Below are 16,660 nucleotides of genomic sequence, written 5' to 3' on the forward strand. Positions count from 1 at the left end.
ATACATATCAGACTCGAAAAAGGGGGTAACATTAACAGGCGATATTTTCAATACTGGTGATGGGGAATACATGTTGTAGTTTTCTTTTCTTCATCGTGCTCTGTGCAACATGTAAAGGTGTAGCATATTATCAATACTTTCGTGTAAATGATGAGAATATTTAAAAAAACAACGCACGCCTGCTAAAGTTAAATATTCTTCCTCGGTATGTACTTTTAGCGTTCTGTAGCAATAAAGGTTGGCCACACAATTTTGTTTTTGTGGTATGTACGTTCATGCGGAATGAAAGAGCTAAATTTAGACAATTTTCAATGTGAAAGCTCACCAAAAAGGTAATGTATCGGTGAGTGAATAAGAGCGTATGGAACAAGTATGCCTCATCCAAATAAAAAGGATAACATTTTCACGACCAAGCAGGGAATGTCGAATCTGGAAAATGAACGGAAAATAGTGGTCGTTGCCTGAAATTTATGTGTTCGGAAGGAACATATACAAAATAATAATAATTTTTTTTAAGTTCTTCAAATCAACTATGCGATATTACTCGGCGCTGTACGGTTTGCGAAGAGTAGAGAGGGTTATAAGGGCTAGTAATGCAAAAAACATAAAAAAGATCTATCTCGGTAGGAAGCTAAAAGCTGTATGTTTTATCAACACCTGACTCAAGTAAAAACGAACTCATGAGGTGTGTTCGACGTAAACAGTTATTTTTCAGAGTATTTGCCGAATAGTCCAAATACGCGTGAGCTTCTAATTCCTCCAAGCATATGTTAAATCTGTCTGTCTTATATGAATTACTGGTATGTGATCAGTTCCTAAAATCACTTGGAACCGTTTTTTAGGATCCCTTAAAATTAGACAATATTCTCAGAGATACATATAAGGTTATGCTTAATCAAGGACATCACATCTTTTTCCTTTTATTTATTTATTTTGTATCTCCTCTGTATGACTAATGTTTCAATCTTCAATTTCTCTGACATTAACAATGTTTGTGTAAATGCTATCAAAGTAATTCTATGTCCATTGTTTCTGACGCAGGCCGCCCGAAGCAGTTTGTAGCACAAATCAGAAACCAGTATATTCTTAGTATAAAGGGGCGTGGATGTTAATGTATGCTAGCTCAAGGCATGTCTAGAATCATGTTTTTTGGGAAAAGCTACATTCCTGAATCGTAGTCCGAATAGCGTCAAAAGGATGCAAAACTCCAAGCTTATGGCTCAATATGAAACATTCTAGATGTGATTTATTTTTGTAATCTAATGCTGCTATGGGCTGCATAAAAAACATTTCAAGTCGGCTACACATGTTATAGTTACTAACTCTTCGCTTAATTTTAGAAGCTGTTTGGCAATATATACACGGTTTGTTAGTTGGTGATCGATCAAATCGTGAGAAACCCAGATTTTTTCCCGACTGGAACCGTTATTTGTTATATATCTTCAAACGATCATTTTGGTTGTCCCTATGTCTACTACAATTTAGTGAAAATTCACACGTGGACACGGTGAAAATCTTAGCATACTTATAGTCAAAGCGTCAACCTGCACAGGCCTTGGCTTAGATGCCGAAGTCACCGCCCTGAAATCGAGTGAACCACCCCCGCACCGTGCGGTCGGCTGTAGAGTATACAAATGCTTTCACAACTTTGAATCGCACTCAACCAATTCCAAAAACAAAGCTTTAAAACAGACCATAATTTTTTTTACATCTGTGGAATTGTAGAATTTAAGTGAAAGGTGCAATTAAAAGCACAACGCCAAGAGAAGGCCGGAATGAAATTCTACAGATAAAGCGAAAAACTGCTTTTTTTCCCTTTCTGTCTCTGCTGTCTGTGCTGCCAAAGCGTAAATCGATTCAAAATCTACTATAAACTTCTGGGACAGTCCAATATCTCCCATTATATATATATCAATATTGTATATATATACACATATATCATAGATTATATAGTATTTCTCATCCCAGAACTGTAAAAAAATGATGACGCAATTATTTTATGTAATTTATCGATTTATTTGCTTAAATATGTCTTCGTACAGCAGATGCTCCTTTATCTTGCTCTACTCCGTCTTTTGAATTGAGCAAATTTGCCATCCTACGATCTCGGACAACGCGTTGAACCTTTGTATCCGTTACCTTGAATTCGCGTGTAGTACCTGTCATATAGCTACTAACTAGTGCGTTAGACGTTGATAAGTTTCATGTAAGCGTGTGATATTAATGCCCGTATTGTTTTAATTTTTTTAACCCAGTTTTGGTATTTTTATGGACAAATTTCATGCTTTCAGTTTCAATAATCGGATAATTGAATATTCATAAATGCATAATTCTAAATGGTTCAGCATTCCTTTAGTCATACCTATGTAATCCTTAATATCAAAAGTATACACTGGCGTATTTAGCCTTTAGAGCTAAGTTCGTTTCTTAAACGTTTTTTTTTGGTATTTTTTTTATTTTTTTCAGTTACTTCTATTCATAACAACTTAATCCTGTCATGTCATCTTGGCATTTCAACAACGCAACAACATTAAATCACCGAATTAGAATTGGAACATTTGTCACCTGAGGTTACCTGATCAAACAATTCCAATTTGCCCGTCACTTTGCTCGAACACGAAGTTCGGCATGAGATCGTTGAATATCTAGATCACTAGAAACTGTGGAAACATACCCAGTAGATGTTTATGTTTGGCTTAATGAAAAACTTCTCTAAGCTTTATCCGAGTGTTTCCACTTTTTCTGTAGTAGTAATCCTTATGTCTATTCCTGTTCATGTTTCTCTTTCTTATTGTATACATACAAAACCCGATGCCTACATGTGAAAACGTCAGCAAGGTAATTGAATTTGTGAACTTATGTGAATCGGATATCATCAGAGCAGTACGAAAATACCGACTATGCACTACATGCAAGTCGCAAGAAATTGATTGATTGATTCACTTTACGCGCGTATGTCTATGGTAGCTCTCTGCTGCTTCCTTGTCTCACTTCATTTTACATACAGCTTTTGCCTGCTACAACATAGCAAGAAATATAAATACTCAAAATATTCGTCATTCTCTTCTCATACGTTATATACAATCGTTAAAGCGAGGGACGAACCTAACTGTACTTTGTGACAATGTTCCTTTTCACTTTTACAGCTACTACCCGCAATCACTTAGAAACGTCACAAGTGTCGTTCAGTATCTCTCTCAACAGCGACCCAAGCAATTCATCATGCCGATACATTGTTGTTATATTTACACACGCACATACAAACATGGGCAGTAAGGTTTGGCAACATCGTCATGCCTCTTGCGGTCTTAATATCAAATAAACAAGCTAAACCTCTCGCTGCTGTTTCTAATCACAAATTGCACCAAACAATATGGTGTCGTCACACTTATATGACGCATTTAACTCGTAGGCAGAGAAGTGTTCAAAAATTTTTTTGCCGCTAAGAATTCGCGAGGCAAACAAACGCTTTCAATGGCGTTCACGTCGTCTAGTACAGTATAACAACGTAAAACCAAACAATCAGAAAACTACAATTAGCAATTACTCGCTCTAATTTAGTGTGGAAGAGGCTATGCTATATTCTGATTGCTGGCAGATAGACTGAAATTATGGTGGTCAATTTAAGTTCTAATAGGACTCTCCTTGGATTGAAAAAATGTCGACCTATGATTGTACGCCCCATTGCTGCCCTTTCTTTTCCTTATAGTCTCATAGCTATCACATAGACTTCTATACATATATATGTTAGTTTATCTAACAACGTCTTTGTAATGTTTACATTATACTACACAGGCCACTCTCCTCGGCCCCACGCTTAACCATTGGCAAATTCTTGAAAGCTGGGTCAGGTTGAGGTGGGACCCATTCCTCATCATCGTCGTTCTGTCCGTAGTCTTCATGTTCTTCAAGACCAACGCCACTGTCTTGTGAGCTCTTCTCCTGCGAAACCCCACCCCTTGCGTCACCACCATTTGTCATTGTTTCCTGTTTGACCTTGAGGATAAACCCTCCGGAACCTTTGAACACCTTCAGCTTACTAGTTGTAGAATGATCTGCTGACTCATCAAACTGATTTTGAGGGCTGTCCTGTTTCGCAATAGTGTCTGCCTGTTCCTGATGCTCACACGACTCATGTTGCTGTTTTTTTGCCTCCTCAGAAAGGCCTTCAACACCAACAGAGGAATCCTGACTCTTTTCTTCGTCCTTGAGGTCATAGCCATGTTCAACGGATGGAGGAAGGTTGTCTACGCCAAACTCCCCTAGCTCCTCAACTACTACGGACTGCTCGGCTGCCCGTACTGTATCATTCAAATCCTCTTCCATGGGCTCCTCATTCTCTGTAGATTTTTCTGTTTCACCTTTGGGTTCAGATTTTACCGCTTCCTCACTTACAGTCTGCTCAGCCGTATCTGTTTTGACTTTATTTGAAGGCAATTCTTCCGATGTTGGCGCAAAGTCGAGTCCTGGCAAAGGTTGACTTCCGTCGTCAATTCCTTCTAGCCGTTGCTCCTCAATGTCCATTTTTTTCTCGCTTTCACTGATGACGTCCTTGTTCACTTCGCTTTGGTCATCCTCCGGCTCTTCTTTGACCTCCGGACTAGGTTTTCGTGCAGGCTGTGAAAATATACGGATAAATATCAGCAAATAAACTTCGAATATTCATATTCTTTATTTAATAAGCTCTACGCATTCCTTTAAGCTCTTTCTTTATTAGAATGTTTAATGAATAATCACATTAATTGCTTTTAAAAAACGCGGTCTATAAAATACTAAAGTAAGCAGCATAGGATAATAGAAAGCATGCGTTTCAAACTATACAATGTATCTGAAGAGATTCACACACACCTTTAAATAGTCTTCGTGGCATCCTGGATGGAAGAGCTGACCCTCGTAGAGAATTGCGTTCTTCAAACGCCATTCTTCGTTTTCTTCACAGAAGAAATTTGCGAAGGGTTCCCGACATAGCACACACGTATTGTCACCATGATCAATAACTTTAGCTGGAACTGACGGAACTTCTTGTACGACAGGTGCCTGGCTGTCCTGGCTCGTTGCATCATGTTGTGCTTCCTAGGGAACCATTTAAGAAAGAAATTTTTGCATAATAAAAGCATATCCCTACACCTCCTAAGGGCAAAACTAAATTCGAGCTAGCCTATAAGAACTTTTTTTGATCAAAAAACTGGTAGATCATTTTTTGCCTGTCTCCTGTCTACTGCCATAGACTGCATACAGTTTTCCTATTACATAGATATTGTGAAGTACATGCTAATTCCTATAACTATCGCACATTCCTTTTGACATTAGTAGATGATACACACGTAATTCTATCCTAATATAAACGTAACATAATTAAGACGTGGTAATAACACAAACCTGTAGTTCAAAGTAGCTTCTCGCGCGATCTTCTATATCTTCAACCTCCTCAAATTGAACCCAGTCCGTAATATCGTAGAACCACTTTCTTGATGAGGCCTTCTTCAATCCTTCTCGCTCCTTTCGAGCCATCCTAATAGAAAAAAAAACATTCTAAAGGTCACCGGAAACAATATGCTATAATATTCTACAAAATCGCAAACACTTGTTTTACATATGTAATAGAACCGCTTGTATTTGCATCTTTTTTCCTATTGCAATAACTGTTAATAGGTATTTTACATACAAAGTAAAGTTTTATAAGAGTAAGAAAATACAGGATTGGATAATCTAGAAGGCGCTCCCCTCATTGAATTCGCAATTCCTCTAAACACATAGATTTCTTACAGCGCATCAATAAAGTTCATTCGACCACATTGGTTTCACTCACCTAAAGTGCCAGTCAAGATGTTGAGCATATTTATCAGAGTTCTTGTCAACCTGCTTAAAGCGCTGCCCGCATGTAGCACACTGAAGGCCATCATGTAGAGCTGAAATCACGCCTCCATAGCGTCTGCAAATTGAAATTAAAACATCAGCTTTCGAAACCAACTATTGTGAAGCATAATGGGTACACAACCTTACAACAACCATACCTGGAAATGATTTAAGCCATTAACTTGGCAACTAAGGGAATTCTAATTGTGCGGGTTTCCGCACAGCTTGCTATGTCATTTCAAGGGAAACTTCAAACTCAGCTAAACTATTACACGCAAAGATGCATATTTAATATCATTATTTCCTAGTGCAGTTATGCCTCTTATGACACTTGTGGTGAATAGGCATATACTTACTGCTTGAGTTGGTCAGTTTGTTTAAAGCTAAGTTTGGGGATCTCTTCCTTTATGATTGTAGGGTTAAGAATGCTGCCAGTGGGCTTTTTCTCTGAAGAATCTGTTGAACCTTGAACGCTTTCAGTAGTTGATGTTGTTGAAGAACCACCAATAATACCGTAATTAACCAACTGGCTAAGCAGATCTGACACATTCACCGGTTGCACAGCAGGAGTAACGGATGCAACAGGAGTTAGGCTGACAGGGGCAGTTACTGGAGCCACTACACTTGGTGGTGCTGGCATTCGGCGTTCCTGCGGCCGAGGGGGTCCCATGGGAGGGCCTATTGGAGGACGGAGTATTCCTCCAGCAGGCCCAATCATATGGGGATGGCCATGCATACCCGGATGCGGTTGTTGTCCGTAGGGCATCATTCCTGGGGGGCCCATAGGTCCGTATGGTCCCGGACCCATTGGTGGTCCAGGCATTGGACCACCCATAGCCGATGGAGGCGGGGGACCGAACATTCCCGGAGGGCCGGGATGACCCGGTCCGAAACTCCCAGGAGGAGGTAGTGGCCTAAAAGAAGTCAAACCATAACGTTAGCTCAGATATCTACACCTTCAGAATAATATGCCACATTATTTCTAGCTATAGTGTTAGACAAATCACAGACTCAATCACCTCTATTACCAATGTGATTATGAAGAGGAATTGCACAAGTCATTAAAATGACAAGGACTTTAGAGACTACGATGAGTCGTAGACCTACTAAAAATATAAACATTGGCATAAAAACGCGTTTATATTTTCAGCGTGCATATACGTACCCCATTCCATGGGGCATTCCGGGAGGTGGATACATTCCAGGCGGTGGATGAGGGCCTGGCGGTCCGGGAGGTCCTAAATGAGGTGCGGGGCTCATGCGATCATCTTGGTATCGAACCCATCCCTGTAAGCGAAAACAACAAGTTGTTCGTTTCAGGCGTTTGCTCAATAAGAACAATCAAATGGCTTGGTAATAGTCCAATACAATTGAAACGGGTACACTGGAAAGACCTCACTGGAGAACGGAAACGTTTTCTTATTTCTAAATAATGCTACTGCCCTTGTCTAATATGTGGATACTGCTTTTGCTATTTTACGACCAGATGAAATACTAAGTGTCCCATATCCGTTCCTTGAGTTTATGTTTGGATTTTAAGTGATACTGGTGTTATGTTAATACATAATGGGCAATAAATATGCCGCCCAGGTAATGTAATACAAGACAAATGTTAATGGATAAAATTCGTTACAGTGAATACACACACTATGAACTTGTACTGTGTTTTCTTGTTATCTAGAATAAAGCGGTTTGTGGTCAAGACCGAGGCTGTTTGTATTCATTGGTTTGCATTAACATCTTAAGTTCTAATTTAGTTCAGTAAAAATCTGTTTTGTTAAGGCTATTCTTCAAATTTACAAAGCGTATCTAAGAGAAATTATCCGACAAAAAAACTGGCTCAGCCATGCCTATTTCTATCTAGGTAAAGAGGATCGTATTAAAATGTCTGTCATTGTGTAAAATTATGTTTATCGTTTTCTTCACTGCTGGCTTCGATGTTTTTCGGCTTCACTTTGCTTCACCGTGATTTCCACTCTACCGGTCTTCCGAGCCAACTCTGGCGCAACTATTGGCTCTTTTCCGTTTACTCCACCTTCACAATCGTCCGAGCCTCTGTAAAAGGCCACGATAAACTCGAGTTCCACTCGCCCTGCAACTCGCTATGTTCGGTTAAGTGGCATCAATATCATGTAACCGCATGAAAACATTTCCTGGTTTAAAAGTTTGCCAAAGTATACTCCTAGAAATAATGGCGTTATAATTACTATTTGGCTTTGTACCTGTTTCTAATGCGTGGCTCGCATGTGGATGTGCGTGAGTGTTAGTAAACACTACTTGGCACACAGTTTATAAGAAATTCTATTGGAGGTATCTCCCTATAAAAAAAAAAAAAAAACACTACGTGAATAATGGGTTACGTAAGAATAAATCCAATGAATCAAAAACACCAAGTCATAGACTGCTATCATAAGCGTTCTGTTTATTACGGTGTATAACTATGACGATCGCTGAGACCGGAACACGGAGAGTCACTTCTGGCTACAGCAGGCTTTCAATAATATCCCGAAATCACTTAGTTAATGAATGGTGATCATTGTACAGAAGGAAGATTCCCGCACACACATACACACAAAAAGCATTTTAGAGTCAAGGTGAGGTAGTATTGAATGCTTTTCAGAATACTTCCTATTTGACATCGTACCCCGCCATGCGTTATATATTTCTGCTTATGTCCAACGACAATAGATTAACATCTACCATCAGAGGTGAGTAAATTAAGTGATAGTAATTGGCTGTTCAACAGACCTTTCTAAAATCAAACAAAGCAGTATTTCTGCCCTACATCTGTCTACGTTCAATTTTTCTAGCTCTGAGATAAATACGAAACCAATAAAGCGAGCATCTCAAGGTTTTTTTTTCTGGCGCACTACCTATTACACAATTAAGTAGTATATGAAATCTAAAAGTAACAGTTAGGTACATGCTACAAACTACTGGGTTCTATTGTTACCTACACTGAACGTCTGCCTGAATACCTGCCTAAATAAAAACTCTGCCAATCTCGCACCGATTACGAGGCTTTATTTTGTTTTATTCACCAAAGGCACTGCACTTGTGCTGCATTTCACTTTGGAGATATTCCACAACGCTCATCATGGTTATGGAGAATAAATGCGGCATCCAGTAGGAAATACGGCATTTACCATTTTCACTATGTGAGCTGTTTCTTTTGACTAAACGTATTTTGTATAGAGCCTCCACCATTCCTTTGGTTGATTTCTTTTAGCTTCCCTAAGCCTTGTAATTTCAATAATCACACAGATGTCGTCGACAGATGTGTAGAACTCACTGAACACTGGCATTCAACTAATGATCGCTGCCCATCATACTACAGCGGACCGTATAATAGTCACTCGGTCGCAGAACCAAGTGGCGTCGAAGCAGTGCTTCTCGATACGTTTCTTGTTGTTGTTGTTGTTGTTGTTGCCATACATATTCATGCAAGGTAGAAATACGTAAAATTGATATCGTACTTTCTTACTACCTAGCTGAAAAAAAATTCTGTCCATAATCGTCATGGAACGTTAGAAATCGGCAATATCTGCGAAGTGGGGGAACAGGGTATGCCACAGTACAACCGAGCCAATATCGTTCAATAGCCTGATAACTTCCAAGTAGCGAAATTCGGTCTTAACAACACACACGGATCGGCAATAGTCAAATTGTACTACAAAGACAACACACATGTGGGACAAAAAACATACTGCCTATTTAACCGTTTCGTTCAAGTGAGACTACTGCGCAGCCAGTCCTAGGGCAGAATAATATATATATATATACACATACATACATACATACATATGTGTATATATATATACATATATATTATATTAACGATATACATATCGTTTCGTTTGACTTTAGTCATTTTGCCTTTTGCATCATTAATAATATATATACATATATAAATACATATAGTTTTACTATTAGTGACACAAAAGGCAAAATGTCAAAGGCTTGTATTCGTTTGGCTGAGTTGTTTTTGTTACAAAACATATACTGGTTTTAATGGACTTCCGTGGTTTACTAAGATATTTTGCCTGTTGCGTCTCTGTGTTCTGTGCTACCCTGTATTTGATCCCCCTCCCTACAGCTAAACTTACCCCAGTGCTTGGTCCTCCCATCAGATGGGCCGGTGCACTCCCCATGGGGGCACCGATCGGCGCTATAGGTACTTGGCCACCAGGAGGAAGCATGCCGACGACACACCCACCCGGACCTAACGTTAAACTATCCGGAGGCATAGGCAACAATCCAAGTTTGGCAAGCAGTTCCTTAGGGGCTTCCATCTTGTCGTTGACACTCGGACATGGTGGATGCAGCGTCACGGAAAACACATCTTCACGGCTACGAATGTATACCGGAACTCCGTTGAACTGACATGAATACGGAATGCCGTCTGGGAAGTGGGTATAAAAAAATTAGAAAAATCAGGTTAAGAGCAACTCTAGTGGAAGCTTATTTATTCACAAAAGTACAACAAAAAGTATCTTTTGCTATTGTTTTCTTTAGAATCTTCTTCGTTTTATTAAATATTCTCTCTTTGGAATAACGATTAACTGTAGGGAGGCAAACGAATTTCGCCTTGCCAATTCGTGATTAATCTTTCATGTCACACGGAATTATTCATGAAAAAAGCAGAACAACAGTACCTAAATCATTACCAGTAAGGTATACAAAATCGATGATTACTTACCAACATAGAGTTCGCGAAGTGGTGCACCAAAACGAATCCTGTGGCGATTATTATTCAAGGTAAACTCATGTTCTCTACCATCAAAGGCAGCCATTATTTGATGCTGGAATAGACAATGTGAATATATATAATAATGAATATAAGCAACAAGCACACTATATTGCATTGAATTGAATATTTTTGAAAAATCCGTACTCTACATGGCACTATACATACATGTTCATTGATGAGGATCTTTTTACTACTGCCGCCCTTAAACATAATCTGACGAGCGCGAACGAAATTAGGTGGAGCTTCGTCCATAACAGCTATGGCTACTCCGTCAACAAAGCGGACCTCCCGCATACGACCGTCCAAACGAATCTGTCCACTGTCCGGAGCTGGGTCAGAAACTGTAAATAAAACGCGGTGAGTTACTCTTTAATTTCATTCGGAATTCTTTTTGATGTCCTTTGAGCCGTAGTTTCGGGCGCAATGATTAAATTCACTATAATATTATAAAATAGAGTCAAGCTCAATTAACGAGGAGTGACAAACTACAGAACCTGGTCCATTATTCATGAAATTCCATTACATTATAAATGATCGCGGTAATCTCAAACCTACTCTTTATGTGAGCTCGACTGCGTCCAGGTGGGAAGAGGTCTGGAATAGCGTTCTGTTTTGGGGTGACGTCCACGATGGGTAGTACAGTCATCGGTATACGAGCTCCTTGCGAGCCAGGCATATGGGCTGGAGGTCGTAAACCTGAGGCTGCCACCCCTGACTCAGTTGCTCCTGCCCGAACAAGCTCACTAACAGCTGGAACTGTAAAATTTACACATGAATTACACTGAGTGTATATCAATTGTACATGTCCTGATGCGTATGTAACAAACAGTGTCGACCGTGTTATCCAGCCATTAATACGTACGCATAAAAAATTTGGCTATTTCCTAGATATTTCGCTAATCGAGCTAATTCTTTAACTTACCAGTTGCATGAGAGTTTGTAGAAGAAGTGGCAACGTTCCCCCTATCTTCGCTAGTGGTATCCTTCCTTGTACCACGCTCTTGGATTGTGGCCATTGTGGGATTTCTAACAGGTCGTCCCTTTAGTTTGGCCCACTGCGCTTCTTTATCAAACTCTTCTTCTTCGTCTTCGTCAACATTGTTTTTGATAATGCCTTGATGAGTTGAGCCCTGTTGCTCACCGACATTTCGGTCGGTGGCTGTCGATGATGAAACTAGGGGTTGTCCAGGATCGCTTACACCTCCTGTGGGTCGGATCCGCAGATCAATGTCTCCTTTGGGGAATAATTCTAAGGGAGCGACAGGCTCGGGTACTACAGTAGTTTCCGTTTTCGGCTTCTTAGCATGAGGCTCCAATATTCTGAAACGTGAAAGCGTGAAAGCGTAATGGTTCAAAATTCAAATGCATCTTTCATCAGAATTAAACTATACTAGTAGAAATCATTGGTCCAACCTCACCATAATCAAAAGGTAAGAAAACAATCTTAGATATTTTTGTCTTATATGAGAACAGCCATAGTTTAAATTGCACTTACCTAAGATCGACATCTCCAGTTAGAATAGCAGCTGCTTCTTTGTCGGCGAGTGATGGTCCTCCACGGAGACCGGTAGGGGTCTCTCCGGCAGACTTAGTTGGCGATTTATTGCTTGGGGCTTGCAACTGACTTGCGACAGTCTTTGTGGCAACACGTGATGAAGAGGAAGATGACGTTGATGAGGAGGAAGATGATTTTGAAGACTTTTTACAATTTCCTCCACCCGCAGCGCTCCGTGACGATTTTCTGTCTTCTGGTGAAAAAGAACTTGTTTTATCTTTGTTGGACTTCGATGACGTAGTCCGCTCTTTACTACTGCCACTATGACTATCGCTCGTCTGCCGTTTGCCGTTAACCCTTTGCTGTTCTTTTTCACTACTACGGGTTCGCTTTATCGACGACTTCTTGTCACTTGCTTTTCCGCTACTACTTGCAGTACCACTTAAACTTTCCTTGCCACTAAACAGATCTGAGTTTTTAGCCTTCTCTGCCATTACAACGTCAGGTTGTAATAACTGTTGCTCGAACAGCTGCATCGGTTGCTGTTGTCTTCGTTTGAGCCGAGGGTCGGTCCTGCGTTGATCCGATCGATTGGCCGAGAGCTCAGTTATGCGAAGGTTTTCACCGGATTCGCGATCTAAAGAAATAGTTTGACCGTCAGGTGCTGCTCGAGGATGTCGTTGTTTACTCACGTCAACCATCTTCTGCTCTGCTGACGCGACAGCCTCCTTGACGGTGGTAACCTTGTCTTTGTGACTCGTTTCAGTTTCATGTATCTAAATAACAATGATCAAGAAGGCACATATACACGGAAACGGATATTAGTCATTTAGTCCTTCGGAAAAACTATCTCGTAACTCCTAACAGAGTTAAAAGATAGCTTTTCCGTTAAAGAATATAATATTTTATTCTCAAAACCTCTACCGCCAAAAAGAAACCTCTAGTTTAACTTGGCTGGTTTAAGACTGCGTATCTACAATAAAGATATGAACACTTGGCTTATTTTTACCTCAATAATAGGCGGCTGCCTTCCGAAGAATTTCGGGTTTAGGTGAATATTGTTGGCCAAATGCTCCAATGTAGGACAAATTGGCCAATTGGGGTCGATCCCCTTTGTAAGAGCATCAATCATATAAAGCTTGCCGTCTGGAAGCAGCCCTTTCCACGTTTGCCGGAGCTTGTACAATGCAGAGCGAGTTTTCTCGTCACCCTGTGTATAATCATGATCAGACAACACGAGACACAAAAATACACGGAGGAGACGGAAAACGAAATACTTAAAAGCATGTTAGTTGCAATAGCTCCCCTAATTTAGATTTATACTCGTTGGCTAAAAATATATACTTAAGATTTGACAAATTCGTAAAATCATGAATTGATTTATAGTAATTATAAAGCGTACATAACCTAACAGCATAATAAAAATGAGACTCACCTCTTGAAATACGTCTAGAAAAATTTTGATGATATTTTCTATGAACAGCTTTTTGTACGGTTCTCCAACATTTTTGATGATAGAATCTATTAAGTACAACGTCGGAAGCTTGATTTTGGCACAACTCTGTAAAATAGAGAGAATGCAAGAGACGTTATTATTCTAAAACTATATTTACTGTTATAAGCATTATTTTGTCTAAAATTCACTAACCTTGATGCAGAAGCTGTTCTTTTCACTTTTAATATTTGCTTATTAGTATTGTATTATGTAGTGTAGATTAATTTTATTAAGTATGCCCTAATATGGAACACTCAATTAAATCGTGCATGCGTTTTTATCCTTTAACAGCAGTAGCCCAAACTCCGGTCAATGGAAAAAAAATCATTTGTGCTATATAATACAATGATTACGTTTACGCCAGACCTAAGTTTAATAATGATATTTTTACCGATCTTCTCCATTTTCTTGCCTAGATCACACGCGCACGTCAACTAAATAAGCACGTTAAGGAGCAACACGTGTTAAGATTTTCAATAGGACTACGTATATGCTTAATACTGCAACATATAGTTTGACACCAGTTCCCACCAGAATACTCGTTCTTAATTATGTATTACATTATTTATAAATCAGAAATACCTATACAGATGAAAATCGCAGTGAACAAAAAGGTGCCAACAGAAGTCCATCAGAACCCATAGGAACCCATGATATCGAGTCCCCTAGTTCAGGCCAAAAGAATATATATGCGCAGAGATCAATACATCGCCGTGAAATATCCGGTCACAAGTGCACGTATGCAATGCTTTACTATTGATCAATAAGAGAATTGTTAAAAGAGAAGAGCATTACAGGCAGGGCAACAGCAGCATCTACGTGTCAACGAGGACTGACTATTGAAAGTCGAAAGTACTCGGCTTTACAAGCGTGTGGTCAAATAGGTATTGGATATAAAAGTGAGAGCGACCCTCTTGAGATGATCCCGATGAGAGCTTTCGTCATGTTATGCAAAGGTAATTGCAGTGGTTCATAACCATGTGCTGCGTACAGCAGATTTTAACACTGCCAGTACTTTCGTAACAAAGTATTAAAACTATACCTAATGCTAGAGTTACTTTAATACTACGTATAACAAGTATAAATGCTGCTTCGGTGCAAATATTCGGTGCTTTATATTGCAATCCCTAAAGCACGGCAGAGATCGCATGAGACGAGTCACTGTCCAGACAAGCCAAGCGATAAGATGCAACAAACTCTACATACGAGTCACGAAATGCACTTGGACCAAAATGACGAAACCTAACAGACTTCGTCGGAGAAAATAGATAGAAATCGGATAGAAAATACGCAGCTTGACCGAATATATATTTAATCATCAAATAAATTGGTCACAATGGAGTAAAACCTGCAATGTCGTTTTATACGACAAAACGAGGTTTAACCTAAAAATGCGGACAATCTTATCGCCCATAGTGGTTTCAGAACATGTGCGGGCTTAATGTTACATGTAGTAGGTTGTACTCAGTTCATTCTATCTCTATCCATCGATCATGATTGGCATGAAGGAGACGTTCCGTCTCTTTGTCCTTCACTTTCGGCCAATGACCTGGTCTAACTTGCTAATGGGCTTCTCAGTGGTGTAACAATAACAATAACAAGCAGGCTCCACTCACCCGTTTAAGGTAGTCTTCGATGACGGCGACGATGCTTTCAGCGTATTGCCGATTATCATCGGCTAACATCGTTAACATTGTGATGAGTGGCTTCGAGTTCGTTGTGAGGTCATGCAGAGACGACGCGTAGTCATTCACGGAGTCTTCCATTTTGTTTTATGTCGCCGTCCACTCGTTTCTTACAAAGTGCCGATTCCTAACTGCTCACTATTCACTAATATTCAACCTCCCATACACACTTATACACCAACGGTGTTATAACAACAAAAAACGTGTACCTCATACATACACACTCACACACAAACGGCGTACCTCAAAACTCCCGATCTTCCTCAGCTATGAACGATGCAGTAGTACTCGGTTGTTGCAACGAGGTTCTGTTAAACAGAAAGCCACGTTTAATTCAGATGGAAGACCAAGTTTTCCTCCTGTTCGGCATACGCTAGTCGAAACTACATACAGCGGTATACTGTTTCACTTCGTCTCATATCCAAAATTCAGTATCAGAGTTAATTACGTTTATTTAGTTTCACTGCTGTCTTGCTGATTTCGGCGAAGTCCTTGTGTCTGTATCTGTGTATGTGTGCATGTGTGTATGTGTGAGTGCGTCTGTGTCTGTCTACGTATATCTTTGCGTAAGTGGTATAGGCCAAATCGGGTAAGAGGGGGCTAACATAGGTAATGGCCAAGCAATCGTAAATCTACGCCAATTGTTGCAGGCAACGTATTATTAATATTCGATAGTGAACAATACAAGATTGACGAAGCAACGGCCACAAGGGCCACGCCTATTCGCGAAGCAGTTATTTTCCTTGCGATGAAGAGAACGAACTTTTCACACGATGATAATAATCTTCTGATTCAACACGGCCACTAGAAGTGACGCACTACTCGCGGCCACCACGACACGCACCTCACAAACACGCTTGCTTGCTTGCTCGCTTAGGAGCTCGCTGCAAGCCTGCTTGTGAACAATACAAAGTTTTAGACTGATTAGGCGAACAACCTCCAATATGGCGGCCATTTGATACCAGCTCAAAGTTCCAAAAACGTCTCACGGCCGTACCACAGATGTGCCCCAAGCCCATGCGCGGGTATTTTAAATAACCAATAATAAACGAAGCGTGGTATATCCTTACGATATTTTGAATCGAACGTAGAAGATTTCTAAGATTATATGGAAAGAGAAAATCGACCTGTGATCTGTAAAGCCATACCAAGTGTGCCCAATGGGCTCTTTGAACGCAGCAGATATTTTTTTTCGTAGAACAAATTGCTCAATGCAATCTGGTTAGTCTTTGAATTATATGGTATTTGAAATGTGATGCTTATTCGTGGCCATATTTACAAAATAAAAATGATGACACAGTGATAGAGTACACAAAAAAGCAAGTGATAATGATTTGCTTCGTTTTTAGATATTTTCTCCTTTTTTGCGCCTCATACTG

General features: G+C 40.0%; 1 protein-coding gene across 3 annotated transcripts; it reads right to left on the reverse strand.

The window, feature by feature from the left end:
* Positions 1–1,992: 1,992 nt before the first annotated feature.
* Positions 1,993–16,222, reverse strand: LOC111250810 (uncharacterized). Of its 3 annotated transcripts, none has more exons than XM_022806601.2 (16): positions 16,045–16,222; positions 15,213–15,589; positions 13,537–13,662; positions 13,111–13,311; positions 12,102–12,877; positions 11,529–11,926; positions 11,162–11,362; positions 10,772–10,947; positions 10,556–10,658; positions 9,963–10,258; positions 7,022–7,143; positions 6,213–6,770; positions 5,810–5,932; positions 5,380–5,512; positions 4,849–5,073; positions 1,993–4,617 (listed from the first exon to the last, which is right to left on the reverse strand). In XM_022806601.2, the coding sequence occupies exons 2-16, from the start codon at positions 15,360–15,362 to the stop codon at positions 3,778–3,780; spliced, it is 4,428 nt and encodes a 1,475-aa protein (XP_022662336.1). In that variant the 5' UTR covers positions 15,363–15,589; positions 16,045–16,222; the 3' UTR covers positions 1,993–3,777. The 3 variants fall into 3 exon arrangements, with proteins under 3 accessions (XP_022662336.1, XP_022662329.1, XP_086844126.1); XM_022806594.2 differs by having other exon boundaries at positions 15,967–16,222; XM_086988000.1 differs by having other exon boundaries at positions 15,730–16,222.
* Positions 16,223–16,660: the final 438 nt, after the last annotated feature.

Source organism: Varroa destructor, unplaced genomic scaffold, assembly GCF_002443255.2.
Source record: "Varroa destructor unplaced genomic scaffold, Vdes_3.0 BEIS01000001.1, whole genome shotgun sequence".
Lineage (NCBI taxonomy): Eukaryota > Metazoa > Arthropoda > Arachnida > Mesostigmata > Varroidae > Varroa > Varroa destructor.